The sequence below is a fragment of the Euprymna scolopes genome, chromosome 18, assembly GCF_053919585.1.
Source record: "Euprymna scolopes isolate OS-2025 chromosome 18, ASM5391958v1, whole genome shotgun sequence".
NCBI lineage: Eukaryota > Metazoa > Mollusca > Cephalopoda > Sepiida > Sepiolidae > Euprymna > Euprymna scolopes.
In genome coordinates, this window is record NC_136499.1 from 112839626 (window position 1) to 112856843 (window position 17218).

A 17218-nucleotide genomic window follows, 5' to 3' on the forward strand; every position below is an offset into this window, starting at 1 on the left:
TGCATCTTCCATTTGTTTCCCAGGCAATAAAATCATCGGCATACAGTATTTTCTTCAGACAATCTAACAAGATTTGAATTGTCCACAAAGTGATCATCTCTTTGCTCCTAGTAGCATAGTAAGTTTTCGTGGGTAGCTAATAAGTCCTGGATATAAAAAAAAGTTTTTAGTGAGTAGCTGATCTATATAAGTCCTGGAGGTGAAGAAGAGTTTTCTAATTAATTTCTAATTAAGCCAGCGATGAAAAATGACATGCTGTTTTTCTGTCCTTTTTATTTCTCGATCTCATTTGACTGGAGATCAACTTTTCTTTGAACTACTGCACTGTCCGAAAAAAACAATTTCCATTATTTCAGCTACTTTGAAAACTTTCCAACCGGACTATTAACATCACACTGGACTTAATTTTAGACTTCATTCTCTCTGAAGAATTATTTTTGCCTTTCGGATTACTTTGAGAGAATTTTCATGCAAGTCGAAATATTATATGCGATTTGTTTTTATTTTTTTTACATATCCAACATTTTTTTACTTGTTTTTTTCTTGGCAATTTATCACTATAATAAAATGCGGTTTCACTTAATGCCCTAACCAGCAAATGCTAGCATTGCTAGAAATCACTTTTTCCATTGCTTCCAACATAATAGATGTACTGAGATTAAAGCTGCTTTCATGGCCGCTAGCAACCACTGTAAAAAAAGTAATAAAGAATGTGAGAGAGTTCTATGCTCAGTCCCATCAGTTTTGGCAAATAGCAAACAGAATCCGGAACAGAAGTGTGTGCTCTATCCCAACTATCATCAATGGACCTGTGCTAATCTCGTCAGCATCAGACAAAGCCAAACTCTTTGCCAAGATCTTTGCACCTAATTCTACCCTTTATGACCAAGGCTGCCAAACCCCAGTATTTCCTTGTGCATTTGAAAACACGCTATACGGCATACAAATATCTGTATGTGATGTTGCCAAGCTAATCAAAAACTTTGATTGCTGCAAAGCAACTGGCCCTGACGGCATTCCAATTATAGTGCTTAAAAAGCTTCAACCAGAACTTGCTCCCATACTTACAAAGTTATTTAAGTGTTGTCTTAAGGAGAAATGCTTCCCAACATCTTAGAAAATCTCATCAGTATGCCCTGTATTTAAGAATTCAGGTGATCTGTCATCTCCCTCTCAGTACAGACCAATAAGTCTCCTGTGCATCATGAGTAAGTTGCTGGAATCTTTGTTAAATAGAGAAGTAGTCAATCATCTCAACAAAAATAACCTTCTTAGTGACGAGCAATATGGTTTCCGTTCTGCTAGATCTACAGCAGACCTGCTTACAGTTATATCTCATAGGATTAACGAATCTCTTGATGGAGGCTTCCTCTCTAGGGCAATTGCTCTTGACATATCAAAGACCTTTGATAAAATATGGCATAAAGGTCTACTTCACAAGATCTCCAGCTATGGTATAGCTGGAAATGTCTTCTCAATTATTAAATCGTTTCTCTCTGATAGGTTCATAAATGGGAAGAAATCAGAAGCACTCAGAATTAGTTGGAATCCCTCAGGGGTCCATCCTGGGCCCAACTCTCTTCCTGCTTTACATTAATGATCTTCTAAGTCACATCCTTACATCATTCATGGACACTTATGCTGACGACACTACAATCTATGGTAGCACATCTAAGACCGTAAACAACCAAGTTCTCTGTGTGTCTCTCTCCTCTAATCTTGAGCATGTGGTACAATGGGGAAAGAGGTGGCTGGTTAATTTTAATGCATCTAAAACCAAGCTTCTATCTCTACACCATCAACGCTCTGATGCCAATCTGGCATCAATTGAAATGAACAGCTCTCGTCTTGGGGAGCCCTCATGTCTTGACAAGCTTCTAGGTTTGACCTTTACTCCAGACCTGAAATGGAACACGTATACCAAATCCATTGCCAAGACCACTAGAAAAATGGTGGGATCCTTCTACTGCTCCAGTAAATATCTCACTCCTGATGCAATTCTCTACCTATATAAAAACTAGTTATGGTCAGCGATGGAGTACAGAATAGACTTCATAGCTTAGTGGGGGGATGCCCTTTTCTCTTCCATGCAACCTCTTTCCCACAGAAGAGACGTTGCGAGCCTGTCTCTGCTTTATTGTTATTTTCATGGCAAGTGCTCGTCTGAGCTTCAATCTATCGTCTCTCCCCCTTGCCAAACTTTCACGAAGAACACTCATCTAGCCAAAACCACTATCAATAATTTCCCACACTCTTTGTTTGTGCCTAGACCTAAATGTAGATTCCACGAACAAAGCTGGTTTCTCAGAACTGCACACCAATAGAACTCTCTTCCAATTGCCTGCTTTCCAACTGACTGTCTTCAAGTCTAATGTAAACAAGTTCTTGATGAATCGTCCCCCTAAGTAATCCAATTTACAAAATTCTCACTACTTATGTTTACTACGCCATAATCACATTGACTGATGTATACCCATTAACCCTTATCCTCGAGTGGCCTCTGGGTCTTGATAAGTGGTGATTCCTGTGTAAAATAAAAAAAATATATATATAATTTGCTGTTTTCTTTCTGCCCTCTGGTGAGAAGAATAGCAAGGATAGCATTCTTTGAAACTCTGTGGAATAAGGACTTTGTAAATTGTTTTTTGGAGTATTCAGTCGAACAATAAATTTTGATTGTAAAGTTCAACTTATAGTTTTAATTTTCTTTCTCTATTGCATATTGAGCTTTTTTATTCGGTTGGGATTAAATTATTATTATAATATCTGGTATATTTATTAGATTTATGTTTACCATTGCGTATATCAGGTAAACACTACATTCTTTTGATTTCATTACTAATATTACTAGACTACCCGTGCCCCGTTGGGTCAGTATGTTATATTAGCTATGGAATTCATGCATGAGCATGACACTTGTGACGCAAAGAAAATAGTTTTTTTTGACATAACAGAAACATTTCTATGAAAGTATATTAAAATGAAAAAAGAATATACATAGATTTCTATGAGTCGTTCTGTTTATTATAATTGATTATTTTTGAAAAAAAAAAAAATTACAGTTACTGAATTATAAGTGGTTGGCCATACTTATAGGTAAATGTGCACTGAATAGATACCATAATACTTATTATAGTTAAATTCAAATTTTGATATATCTGCTTTTTTTTTACGCCGTTCATTTCTGTATTACGTTTAAGGTATTTTAAACCCCACTCTTCCCATTTTAAATAATAATTTTGAAATAATAATTTTAATATATAAGCGTCCCAATTGTTCTTTTTTTTTTTTTTTTTTCGCGTTTAAATTATCCAAATAAACAATTGTTAATACTGTCTGCATTTTTTTTTTACATCGTTCATTTCTGTATTACATTTAAATTATTTAAAACCCTACTCTTCCCATGTTGAATAATAATTTCAAAATAATAATGTTAATATTTTAGTGCACAGGTTATGCGCACATGCGCAACCGGATGTCATAAACCAGAAAGTGGGTTACATACATCGTTACAAGGTCATTTGAGTTTTATAATTATATAGATCAAATCTGGAAAAATGGTGGGATCCTTCTATCGATCCAGTAGATATCTCACTGCTGATGCAATTCTCTATCTATATAAGAGTCAGGTAAATCCAAGGATGGAGTACTGTTGCCACATCTGGGCAAGAGCTGATAGAAAGGACTTGGCCTGCCTTGATAGAGTTCAAAATAGATTTCGTAGCCTCATAGGAGATGTCCTTTTCTCTTCCCTGCAACCTCTATCTCACAGAAGAGATGTTGCGAGTTTGTCTCTGCTGTATCGTTATTTTCATGGAAAGTGTTCAACTGAGCTTCAATGTATGGTCTCCCCTCACCAAACTTTCACAAGGAACACTCGTCTATCTGAAACCACAATCGATAATTCCCCCCACTCTTTATCTGTGCCTAAACCTAAACGTAGATTCCATGAACAAAGCTTCTTTCTTAGAACTGCACGCCTGTGGAATTGTCATCCGTTTTCCTGCTTTCCAGCTGACTACAATATGGTCATTGTCAAGTCTAACGTAAACAAGTTCTTGATGAGCCGTTCCACTTGTTAACAAATTTACCGAATCTCCATTACTAGTGATTACTATATTGTCTAATTTCTACTTGATACTCTTTAATCCTTATCCTCGAATAGGCTCTTGGCTTTGATAATTGGTGATGCCTATGTAAAAAAAAAAGAAAATATATATATATATATACATATATAATGAGGTTCATTTGGTAAGAGAAGTCTAACAAAAGGCTCGATAGTTTTATAAGAGATTCAGATCAACATGGTACTTTAGGTTTCAAGCCGATAGAGCAATCCCAGACGTTTTCTTGTGTTTTACTTATATCTATAAATCACTCACTGGTTCTCTTTATATTTGATCAACAATTTCAATAATTGACAATGCTTTCTTTTTTTGCCACTCAAATATCTCTTAAATTACTTAACACATTATAAACATAGAATTACAGTTCCCCTAATTTCAGAGACTAAAATAGGAGTTGCATTTTTTTTTGTGTCAATACACTATAATAACCTTATAAATTAAATTTTTACAGTTTACATGTAAACAAAACAAGGTTCTAGATGAATAAAACATTTTTGGTGTGAGCATGTACGTGTAAGCACAAAATAATTCTTTATATACAATAAATCAATAATAAAAAAAGCAGTTCAATAAGAATATTTATTTATTTTTTTGCTTAGCATTATTTTATATCTGCTCGGGCAACGCCGGCAGACAGGTCTTGCTAGTTTACATTATTTATATAGTGTACAATATACGTGCTTAATCCGTGTCTTGTGTTCATCGTCTTTATTTACAGTTGAATTTCTGAAATTGAAAAGTTGATAAATCACTTGGAAGAAACTTGTAAAATTACTTACGTATTTTGCAATCAGTATCTGAGGTGGAATTGATTGTGAGTGTTGTCTTTGTGCTTGGGCAAGGTTTACAGTCTCCTTTGGGACTTTCGTTGTTATTTCTGTAAGTTCCTTTTGGACATGACGCACATACATTGTCGTTAGCTTGAAAACCAGATTCACAGAAAACTAGACAAAAAAACAAACAAAAAACAAATGTAAATTAATAATAAAATATAGCATATATTCATAAACCAAATCGCAGATCTCTTCTGAAACAATGTGGACCAGGTTTTATCCCTGTTATAATAATAAAAATATTGCTCTGCTGAGCTGGACTCAAAACTCTGTAACAAATGTCTTGCCAAATCTTGTTTCGCTGATAGCTGAAAAACTGCCCCACAAAAATATCGTCCCATAATACAGGGTGGAACGATAAAATTGTCGCCTCTAAGAAAACAACACCACAGCTTTATTTTTAAAACGGCGATTTGTTGTTGTGAGATGTCATGTTGGTGATGTTCTCCATATATGACCAAACGAAGTAGTCCAGTTTAAATAACATATTTTTAAAAGTGTGTGTATATACATTAAACAACCCAATCTTCCCATACGCACACATAGTTTCCTTCCCGATATGGGTAGGATTCTAACACTGTTTCCTTTTCATTTACGTATGGTCTATGATTGTTATCTTCTTCTGCATTTTTCCTTTTAATATCCTGAAGATGTCCTCTGCAATGGGGACGAAACGTTGATCATTTTATAAATTCATTCGGTTTTTCTTTTTTCAAAACAACATAACGTCAACCATCGCTGGTATTTTTATTTTATTTTTATTCATATATATATATAAAAGGTGTGTTTGAAGACTTGTCAATGCAGGAATTATTCAGTCATTGTAAACAGATAAAAAAATTAATAATTCAATAGTTTTTAATAAATATTTATTTACCTGATTATAGATGGTATATTCTCGACTGTAGATGGTATATTTCTCAAATATTTTCAGGAGCAACTGTCTAGTGTGAGAAGAGACCTTCACATTTTAAATTCCGAAACACTAAAATTAATGCCACAGGATGAACAGTAAAGATGTTAACATGTTGTTACTGGTTTCATGTATAATAATGTTATTCATTATAGATTGCTGGGTTTTTAATATTGAGTATTTTTGAGTTGGTTTTTGAATGTATCATTTTTTGTGCTATTAATAAAAATTTGTCTTAAATCAGACTGAAGCAAATATGTTTTTTGTAAATGCTGAAGTTTGCATGGTGAATCAACAGGATAAGGAAGTTGTTGTAAAACCAATGTAGTTATTAGCTTTATTATTATAATGGCAGATGTAGTCTAACAATTGGCATTTAACATGTGTATATATACAGAGTGTTCCTAAAGTCTTGGGTGCATTTCAAGTCCCCATATCTGCTTAACTATGAATTGTGGTAAGATGGAAGTGGTGCCATTTTAAAAACGCGTTAATTTTTTTGTAAAGCTATTAATTTTTTTTATTTCTTTTCAGATCCCGTAATGACGTTCACTCAAACAGAAAAGGCATTTTGTGTGCCTGGATTTGAAAAACCTGAATCATGGACACTTATTCAATGTACATTTCACAAAAAAAAATTCAGAAAACAGCAACCAGAAAGAAAATCCATAGTGAGATGGCATGGTAAATTCCCTCATGCTTCCGTTCAGTTTCGAAAGACAAAGGATACCCTCTGTAGGGGCAGTAGTGCGTGTAATTGTGAGGCAAGGGTTGTGCAATCCTCAACCACATCTCTCCTGAATCGGCACTGTTTGAGTCCAGTGGCAAGGAGAAGACCAGAACGACTGGAAACAATGCCGAGATAAGCGGTAAATTAATGGCAAATGGATTCTTATGCTCAGAGAATGGAATGAATAACAGAATCTGTTACAAGTGTTATGTAAACCCCAGGTAAAAAGCATTTATTCAGTCATTAGTTTATCTATCTATCTATTTGTCTATCTATCTAGTAGAGTAAAGAATAAATTGAATTGTGGGAAACAATAAAATTTGAGCAAGCATGCAGGCACAAAAAGGGTTTAAGGGTAATGTTGTGACAGATATCAAACTAGGTGACCGATCAAGTTGCACTGGAAAGTATGCAAATGGAGACCAAGTCTAACGTGTCTGAGGTTCTGGTTTGAATAAACTGAGCTAATTTTAATGAGTTTGTTTCAAGACGTCCAAGAGACAAGATGGGTTAAATAAGGAAGCCATGGTTTCCAAATGGATGCAGAGAAACCACAAGCCAAAGACCGTCATTCATTCTAGTTCTGCGCTGATGAAACGAAATAAAGAATATATATAAAAACGTACAGTGTCTTGGTCTGTCTCGAAGCATCTTTGTTCAGATGGCTGAAGAATCTCCCAGAGGCCCAGCAGAAGACACGTACGTCATTATGTATACGTTGCTATGTGTTCTGACACACATGCATCCACACTCAGAGACTAGATGAGCACGGCTGTTAAGACAGACATTTAGGACACTACACGGTCACGGCCTGATCTTTTGTTTTACGGCATATCAACCCTTTTCGGGTTATTTAATGCTGAATCCAAAGATTTTGAAGAAAAATTTTTTTAATAGAATATATTTGTTGTTTTCATGTCGGTTTCTATTTAACCCATAGTTGGGACCCTAACAGGTACTACCATTCCGGGTCAGAGTGGACCTGGGAGCAATGGTAATTAAAGGGTGGCTCCACACTCCCCAAAGCCCACAAGCTGGGGCCTCACCACTGGATATAGTTTAAGGTCATATCCAGGACCCCCATTAAGGGACTTTTACCCTCTGCAGGGGGGCAGTCAGCGTATTCTAATGCCCCACCGACAGGGCCGATCAAAAATGAGTTAAACAAACAGCTAAATAAAAGAGTTATTTCACGTAATAACACAACCATTGACAACGCAATGCTGAGACACATTCGGCGTGATGTATGTCATGTGGCCAATCGTGCTCACATGGAATATCTTTGAACATTTTTTTCAAGACTTTTGGAACATCCTGTATATATACATATTATCTGGGATAGGTCGCATAACTTCTTTAAAGAAAAAAAAAAAAAACAGAAAATTAATTGGTATTGATATGTTTTCTTACAGTAACAATCGGATGCGGCCTTTGACCCGGTTCCATCTGTTCGGTAATTTACACTTGGGCATGCTTTACAAGACTTTTGGTTAGACTCGTCTTGATATTTGCCAACTTCACATTTGATGCAACTATTGCTGGTTTCGTCTAGGTAAGTACCAGCAAAGCAGGCAGCTACAAGGAAAAGAAGAAAAATCAGGCATACATACAGAGAATTCTTCAGATAATGTTAAAAATTAAGACGAATGAAGAAAAAAATGAGATGCTAAGTACAAGGATTGGTGAATCCTCCTAAACTTAAAATCGTTTTCCATTTTAGACACATTAATGCGTTATAATAAAATCTCCTATTTCATCCTAAGAGCAACACCATCACAATCACAACCATCTTTAGAGGAAATAGTTCCTATTTTTTTCATCTAAATATGGAGTCCTCCTACCGCTCACAGTCATCACAGGGAGGAATTTTGAAATTTTGTAACTTAGTTACAAGCACATAGACATACCATTAGCTTTCCTTTGTCCAACTATTAAATAATGTATCCCCAGCCATATTTCGTGTGTGTGTGTGTGTGTGTGTGCACGCGTTTGCGTGTGCGTGCATACACGTCTATGTGTGTGTGTTTGTGTGTGTGTGTTTGCGTGCATGTGTCTGTGCAGCTATGAAAAGAAAAACATCTAGCTGATAAGTACAAAAATACACATACGTTTAAAACTTTCACTGCTACCTCTGCATATTATCATTCATTTCGTTTTGACATCAATCTTTTTTTCACACGAGTATTTTATCCAGTGCCACTGGTACTCCTTATTTAGATTTCCATTTAGTTTGCTTTTTTTTTCTCTTCCCTGTTTCTCACTCTGTTTTCTTTCTTTCAAAACCTTCCTTTCCAAAGATTGCCATGTTTTTATTTTTATCTTTTCAACCACTTCCCACAATGCACTACACTTCCTCTTTTCACTTATATTATGTAATTTAATTACTTAACACTTCTGCTTGAGCATGGCTGATGGAACGAGAACAATATACCCGATTGATCAGATAAAGGATGCAAGTTTGAATTTCCTCAAAAATTGTCAAAAATTCTCGAGTTCAAAAAGATTAATTTAATTTAAAGAATAAATATCATTAGATCAATTGAATCGTTTTTTGGCATCGATCATTTTTTGCTCGAGTATTTTATCGAACACCAGCGATACTCCTTATTTAGATTTCTATTTAGTCACACACACACACACACACACACACACACACACACACACACACACACACACACACACACACACACACACACACACAATATCTCTCACTCTCTCTCTCTCTCTCTTTTATTTTCATTTCTCAAGTAATCACAATTCAAATTCATAAACAAATCCTCCTATTAAACTGTTTAATTCGCGTGTACAACATCTCTTTCGCATCTCGCATTAAATAAGTTTTGTTGTTGTTGATTTGAAAAAAGCTTCGTTTTCTTTTTTTCATTCATCGGTTCATCCACTTTGGCTTCTGTTTACAGTTTTTCTGTCTCTCTGCATGTCTTCAAATACTGTGCTTACATTCACTTAAGTAGAAAGATGGTATGCAGCTAAGAGCTACTCGTGCAGTTAATATTCCCTAGAAACTTACTACTTCATCAGCTTAGGGTAGATATGCGACCCACTCCCACCCCAACCCCACAGTAATTGTCCACTTTGTTTAATAATGAATATATGGATATACAGGGTGGGCCAAAATAAGGGTTCTATTTTTAAAAATTCATAAATTCATGTAAGTTTTAAGAAGTGTTTTTCGGCCAAAATTTGTTTTGTTTATTTCAAAAAAATCTCGGAAGGGTCAGTCTACACACACATAAAGTTTGGTGAGTTTAACTTTTATTTTGTGGAAGTTATTCAAATTTAAAGATAGGATCCTTGTTTTGGCCCACCCTGTATATTGAAGAATCTTGCTCCCCCGCCTCTTTTTTTTTTTCATCTATTTTTTTCATTTTTTCACTGGATTACTATCGAATGGACATTAGTCTATCAGATTTTCAAAAGAAATAAAATAAGTGAATATGCAAATATTTGTATGTAGTGCTCATTTTCTAATACAACGTTCTAATAAATCGATCACCCATTTTAGAGCCACTCAGTGTTTTAAGTCAAATTTCACAAATTTAGCCTTTTTTAAGTAGTTTAGCTTTGTTTTTGGACATTTCGCTTTTTAAAATAATCTCCAAAAAAGCTAAAAAAAAAAAAAAGAAAGGCGAAATTCGCGAAATTTGGCCTAAAAAAACGTTGATTTGTTCTAAAATGGATGATCGTTTTACTAGAATGTTGCATTAGAAACTCGGTATACCTTCAAATATTTCGATGTTGACTTTTTTTTTTCTTCATTTTTTTGATAATCTGGTAAACTAGTGTCCATTCGATAATAATCTGCTGAAGAAATTGAAAAAAAAAGATGAAAATAAAAAATAGAGAGGGGTCAAGATTCTTCAGGTCCGCCGAATGTCCTTAATGATGCATTATCTTCACTAATCTGATGGAACATGGACTGGTGGTGCAACGGATAATGGTATTGAGTAGCAGTCGAGTTTATGTGAAAGTATTCTGGAGATTAAAGGTTAAATCTTCAGTACAAGCGATGCTTAGAATAAAATTGTAAAAATACTGAAAACTTCTACCCAGACATGGGTGATGGTGTTGAAAATTAGGTACTCTTGCATAATTTGACTCAAATTCTCATGAATTTCCGTCAAGCATGGATCGGGCGAGACCTGCAATCATCAGTGTCAGATGAGCGTTGTTCAAATGTTGAAACGCTTACTCGACTTTTTATTTTATTTATTTAATTTTTTTTTTTTTTACTGTTATGTTTTTAGTTATTTTTAAGGTGATATTAAGGGGGGGAGTGACTTTTTATTTTCTGATTAGTTACTTATTTATTATTTATTTATTTTTTTGTAATTCAATTTCTGGGAGTTTGATTAGCCATGAAAAAGTGCTATCTAAACAGTAGCAGACGACATTCGAATTGGAAGAAAGCAACTGAACCAAAAAAAAAAAAAGCTGAGAAGCAAATATATTTTCAAACTCGCCAAACAGAAAAATGACAGGCAAGAAAATAAATCTATGCATGTTAGAAAAAGAAATGAAAACATTGATGCAAACAATCTTATATTGTCAGGAGAAGAAATTGCTGTCCCAAAAATGAAGTGCAACAATTGTAAACACAAATGTTTGCTTAAAAAAAGATTGTGTCTAAAGGATGGTTTCTCCTGGAGATGTACACATAGACGGTGCAGACAATGGATATCCTTGCGCACAGGATCGTTTTTTGCGTGATCCAAGTTGGAGATTCCAACAATAGTAAAAATCATTCATGGGTGTTCGAAATGGCAACCCTAAAAAATATTTCCTCTACCCCATCTCCTCCATCTTTGCCGTCGACAGTCGACCAAAGTAAAAGATTCCTAAGGAAATGTCCTCATCTCAAATTTTTTTCCGCCAGCAATTAACAACCGAAAAAAAAAGAAAATTTCAATTTTTTTGAAAAAAAAAAAAAATTAATTTCTTTGGACCCCCCGCTTCCCATCAAAAAACAACCTGACTGAACAAAAGTCTTGAAAAAAAAAAAAAAAAACAAGAACAAAAATACGGTTACAAAAAAAGAAAACAAAAAAAAAATTGTACTTACACCTAACAATTATACGGTTAAAAAAATCTTTTCTTGAAGAAAAAAAAACAAACTTTCTGTTGATAAATAAAAAAAAAAAAAAAAAAATTAAATACTAAAATAAAATAAATAAACATTTTTTTCATTTTTCAAAATAGTTTTTTTTTTTATTTTTGATTATTTGCATTTGCATTATTTTTTTTTCCGGTTTGTTTTGTTTTTCTCCTTAGTCTATTTCTGTTACGATGCTCGGCTGACACCGATGATTGCTGGTCTCGCCCGATCCGTGCTTGATGGGAATTCACGAGAATTCGGGTCAAATTATGCAAGAGTACCTAAAATTAATACTGTGAAAATTGTAGGAGTTGTCTCTCTTCGACTGTGTGAAGGGTTAGCTCCCTAGTTTTGTGCATTGATGAATGTATTTTTTCATTGACAAAAGTTTTATGAGTAACTTAGAGTTACTTCCCTTCGTCTGTATACAAATGAATGAGTTGACCTGTTTTACATACGGCATAATCACGTTGACACACCAGTTCTTGACTACCATATGCACATTAACCCTTATCCTTGAGTGGTCTCCAGGCCTTGATATGTGGTGACCCGTTTTTTTTAAAAAAAAGAAGCCAATTCAACCCGCCTAGGGTGAACGCTGTACAACAGACAAACATCTGGATTCATTCAAAAATGGGGAATTACTTGTGGCAGAGTTAGTCTAGGTAAAGAGATCAAAATAAAAGGACGACAAAGGAAAATATGAAAGAAAAATGTTTTAGTAAAGATGGCCATTCAAAAGTGTTTTTGTGTATCGCCGTGCTTTCGTGACTTACTAATATTGCATTGACTTTCACTTGTGGATCCAATGCTGGGAGTGATTGTGTTACTGCTGCATTTCACACACGTGTTTGCGGTGTTAGCCTCACGATAATAGCCAATCTGACATGCGGTGCAGTTTGTGGTGAATTCATAACCAGCTTCACACGTCTCTGAAATTGGAAAATAACAAAAAAATGAATTTATCTATTATATTATAAAACTCAAATCGACTTGCTTGGGCGTTGAAACCGTCCATCCGGTTTACAGCTTCCGGTTTTAAAAATTCTGTGCATGCATAAGTAAATACAAACACAGCCATGAAAACTTTTTTTTAATCGACATTTTTTTCCTTTCAAAATATTCAAATAAGAACAAAATTGTAAATCCTTTTTGCTTTTGTTTTTACATCAGCATTTCATTTATTTGTATTTTTCATTGCAAGTTGGAATCGTTTTCAAACAATAACAAAACAAATATGTTTTCGATTTAAAGTCTTTTATATATTCTGTAATTGACAATTTAAAGACGTTAAAGACTCAGATCAGCTTGCCCAGTCGTTGAAACCTTGTTAATAAAAAGGAACTACTTAACTATCGACACATAATAACATCTAACGCTTTTTTCTTTATAAATGGAACATAACAAAAAACTGGACAATAAGTAACTGTTTGTGGTGAATTCGTAACCAGCTTTACACGTCTCTGAAATTGGAAAATAGCAACAAAAAAAAAAAAAAGAAGAATTTAGAAGCTTTAATCTTTATCTATATAAAATTGAGTTTTTTGTCGCACTTACATTGCTATTAAAAACCTACCTTTTCTATTTAAAAATTAGTAAAACGAACTTCTTAATATACTCAGTCATGGATATGCAAGCTATTAAATAAAAGTTAACTAATTTGCATATTCCTTTTAAAGACGAACTTTCATTAATTAATTTGTCATTTTTATGGTTTCTTATTGGATGATTGGTTTCATTTAACTACTGTTTACTATGCTAAAATCACAATGACTAATGTATACCTATTAATCCTTATCCTCGAGTGGCCTCTGGGCCTTGATCAGTGGTGACACCCTTGTAAAAAAAAAAACACTCAGTTCTATTTATGCATATTTTCTACATTGCGTTACATTTAGGATGAAAAAGTTCTAGCATACACAAATATATTTATATATATTATTATATATATATAAAAGTAACCTTGTCTGTGTGTGTGTGCAGAAAGTCTCTACCAAACTCCTCTCTCAATTTAACAAAAATGAATCTCGAAACTTTAATTTTTATGTGAATCTATCTCTACTATTATATAAAAGTCATTTTGTGTGTGTGAGTTCCTTCCTCATAGGTTCCGAAAAGGTTGAACCCATCTTTTGCAAATTTCACACAAAGGTAATTTATATGTCTGGCAGTCTTCTTAGATAGGTTTTGTTCAGAAATTCGTCCAATAAGTATTGAAAATCGAAAAAAATCTGATCTTAAATAGTCTTTCCTCTCTTATAGATAAAATGAATAATTTTTACAGGGGAATATTTTACATTACACTGGTGCAACCTTGGTCAGTATTATGTAAAATTTTTCCCCGTAAAAAAAAATAAAATTTCTTTTTTTTTTTTTTTATCTATAAGAGAAGAAAGACTATTTTTAAGATTGTCAAGCCCAAATATCAGCTGACGTGATATTGTAAACAAATATAGACGAAATTTGAGGAACAACATTATCATTATTATTTTTTTAATTTTAATTTTATTTTTTGCAAATTAGTCCACCAGGTAAATTATTCCTCGTAATATATAATATTCAGTAGAGGATTGGTTCTATAATAATACATATGCAATCTGCATAAATTAAAATATCATGTTTAAGCATGTTGTACGACCGGGCAACGCCAGGCGTCCAGCTAGTCTATTACTAAGAGAGATGTGGTATCGGTATATCTGAATCTGATATTTACATTAGTGTACTATTGCTCTATCTTTCAATGCTCAAATTGTTACACTGTTGACAGATGAAAAGGGTTGATATGCCACGGATACAAACGTTGGAATTCAGATAATGGAAAAAAAAAAAAAGAAAGGCAGAGAAAGAACAGGAAAGAACAAAAAGTTTGAACTGTGTTAAATACTTGTAGGGGTCATAAAAAAAGGATTGATAAAGATGGAGTTGTTTTGGGCAATAAACAAAAACATTAATCTAATAATGAAGAGAGAGCCTTATTAAAGCCACTTTTTCCCCCCGAGAATTTGTGAAATAAAAAATTGGCTGACGTTTTGATAAAAAAAAAATAATGGCCTTTATAAAGGTGTGCCGGACATTTTTTTTGCTGAAGATAGTCCTGTCAGCTGATCTCAGGGGAAGATTTGGCTATCTGCTTTTTATTATTATTATTGTTATCTATGATATAAAAGGCAAAATGGGCACGAGCGTTTTTGTATGGCCATGAAGACATGAAGACGTCAGATTTCAAGAGAAATTTTCTTATACTTCCTAGATCGTAATATCTCAGATTTGCAAACGGACATCGTCTCTATCTTTTTTTTTATTGAGTTTTAAAAAATTCCCTCATTTCGAGTGTTTGCTTGTGGCAATCAGTTATTAGTCAATGTAAGGGAAACCCTTCATACCAATTGTCACTATCCAGCTCCCCTACTCCCTGGGGAGCTGGTCCCCATTTCTCTAATGTCTCCACATTAAAAAATGGCTTTGTGCCTAATTTGCTCAGTGGGGAAGCAAATAAATACACAGCCAACTCCCGGCCTTCAAGCCAGATAGTATCTGTTCTGTAATTATTCCTTGGTCAACGTAGGGGAAACCCTTCATACTGAGACAATTATTATTTTAGATACTGCCAGAGTGCACCCTTTCTTGGGGGAGCTGGTTTTCCCCCACATTAAAAACGGCCTTATGTCTAATTTGCTTTCGTGGGGGAGCAAATAAATACCATGACAGAAAGCGGAAAGCTTAACTGGCCCCAGGCCAGGTTTTAAAGCAACTTTCATTTCTGCCTCGACTCCTTTGATTCTTAACTAAATTACCAACTCATTAAATTCGCTGTCTTCTTTGGCCTAATGGTTAGTGAGGAAGACTAATTACTCTACAATTTCGAGTTCGATCCCACGTCTCTCTCTATTTAAAATTTTTTTTTTTATTTCGTCTTTGCGGCAATATCCTCCACCAAGGAAAAAGTTAATTACTAACTCATTTAATTCACTATCTTCTTCTTTTTTTTTTTCACATTCTTTTTCTCCTTTACAGTATGGGTTCGAGCCTGCCTGCCTACTACCACTTTTTGCTCAACGTATGCCTCCAAACACTCGGGCAACGCCAGGCATCCCCGCTAGTTAAAAAATCCCTTTGTTATAAATAGAACAAGAGACTTGACTGATATCAAAAACAAGACGTCACTGACTGAGTTCTTAAATGTCATGTGGTGAACTGGTTGTCAGGGCTGAGAGATGAACCACACACATACACAGCGATGATTGATAATTGAATTGCCTGTTAAAGGGCCCTTTCAAGTGGTTGAAATTTTCGTAATAAATTAAACAAATAAGAGTTGTGTCGATTAAGAAAATGCGTTGACAATTTCAGGACCCCCCCTTTCCCTGTCATTGTAGCAGAGAGAAATGAAAATAGATGAAGAAGAAGGAAAGAGGGGCAGACCTAAAAGTCCATTGGTCATTCATGGTCTGATAATATATTCTTCAGAATGAAGAATTGTAGGATATTACCGATAAGGTATTATTGAGAATTATGAATTAAATTCTATTGGAGATGGGTGGAGTTATGCTCCTCTGAGTCGATAAGTGAGCTTCAGGTACTTGGCTTTGCTCGCCAACTGAATCCTAACCGTTAAGAAATGGACTCTGCTCTGCCGTTGAGAGATTGCTCCATGACTTAAGGTTGAAATCACTAAACTTGAAAATTGTCCAGACTTAGTGCCGTCCAAGCACAAATATTAAGAGCTTAAGTCAGAGACTTGTGAATGACCAGAGCTGTAAAATCTTTCTACGACTGATTATTACTTCATACAAAAAAAACAAAACAACAGTCTTCAAAGAATTATTCTTTTGTTCTTTTTGCCTGAAATGACCTTTGCTTCCCAGTGACACAGACTTGATTTTTCCACAACGTGAGGAGAGTGATGATTTGTCAGACAGAACATTTCCACATCCAAGGCCTTAACCAGAGTGCTTACCATATACTGAGTGGCCAATTGGGACCTAGAACGGGTGAATTTGGTGACGTCACTTGCTTGATATTATTAGCGGAGTAAGGGGTACAAAATTATGGAAAGAGATAGTGTAGTATCTGTTCTGTTTTCAGGAAACCATCGTCTCTGTATTATTTCACTCTTTTAGGGAGAGGTAGTGTAGTATGTGTTCGGTGGTTATGATAGCATCCTCTCAAGCATTACCTTCTTCTTTTGTGGGGATGGGGGAGTAGTTTAATATGTCATTTCTTGTACCTAAACTCAACAGAAACAAAGTGATTGTACTGACGTGCAGATGTTCAAGTGTAATGTTAAAACAGACCTCTTGCCGCAAAACTCCTTACACAAAATCCCTGCAATTTATGTCCCAATAGTAGCTCTCGAAATTAAAGTGGCACTGTGCCTTGTCTGGGGTGAAAATGCAATAAAATAAAAATAAAAATAAAAAAGACCAGCAGGCCCTGCGGAAATTCCACAGGGGACCCTCTCATATGTAATATATTGATGTTGGCATTCTGTAGATGTTCAGT

General features: G+C 34.8%; 1 protein-coding gene across 1 annotated transcript in view; it reads right to left on the minus strand.

The window, feature by feature from the left end:
• LOC145297772 (uncharacterized) overlaps positions 1-17218 on the minus strand; it is a 482067-nt gene that overhangs the window by 64571 nt on the left and 400278 nt on the right. Inside the window, exons 56-58 of the mRNA XM_080144017.1 lie at positions 12493-12648; positions 8014-8178; positions 4907-5071 (exon numbers count right to left, since the gene is read on the minus strand). Of these exons, the coding sequence (XP_080000143.1) occupies positions 4907-5071; positions 8014-8178; positions 12493-12648 (486 nt within the window). The remainder of the gene's footprint in view (positions 1-4906; positions 5072-8013; positions 8179-12492; positions 12649-17218) is intronic.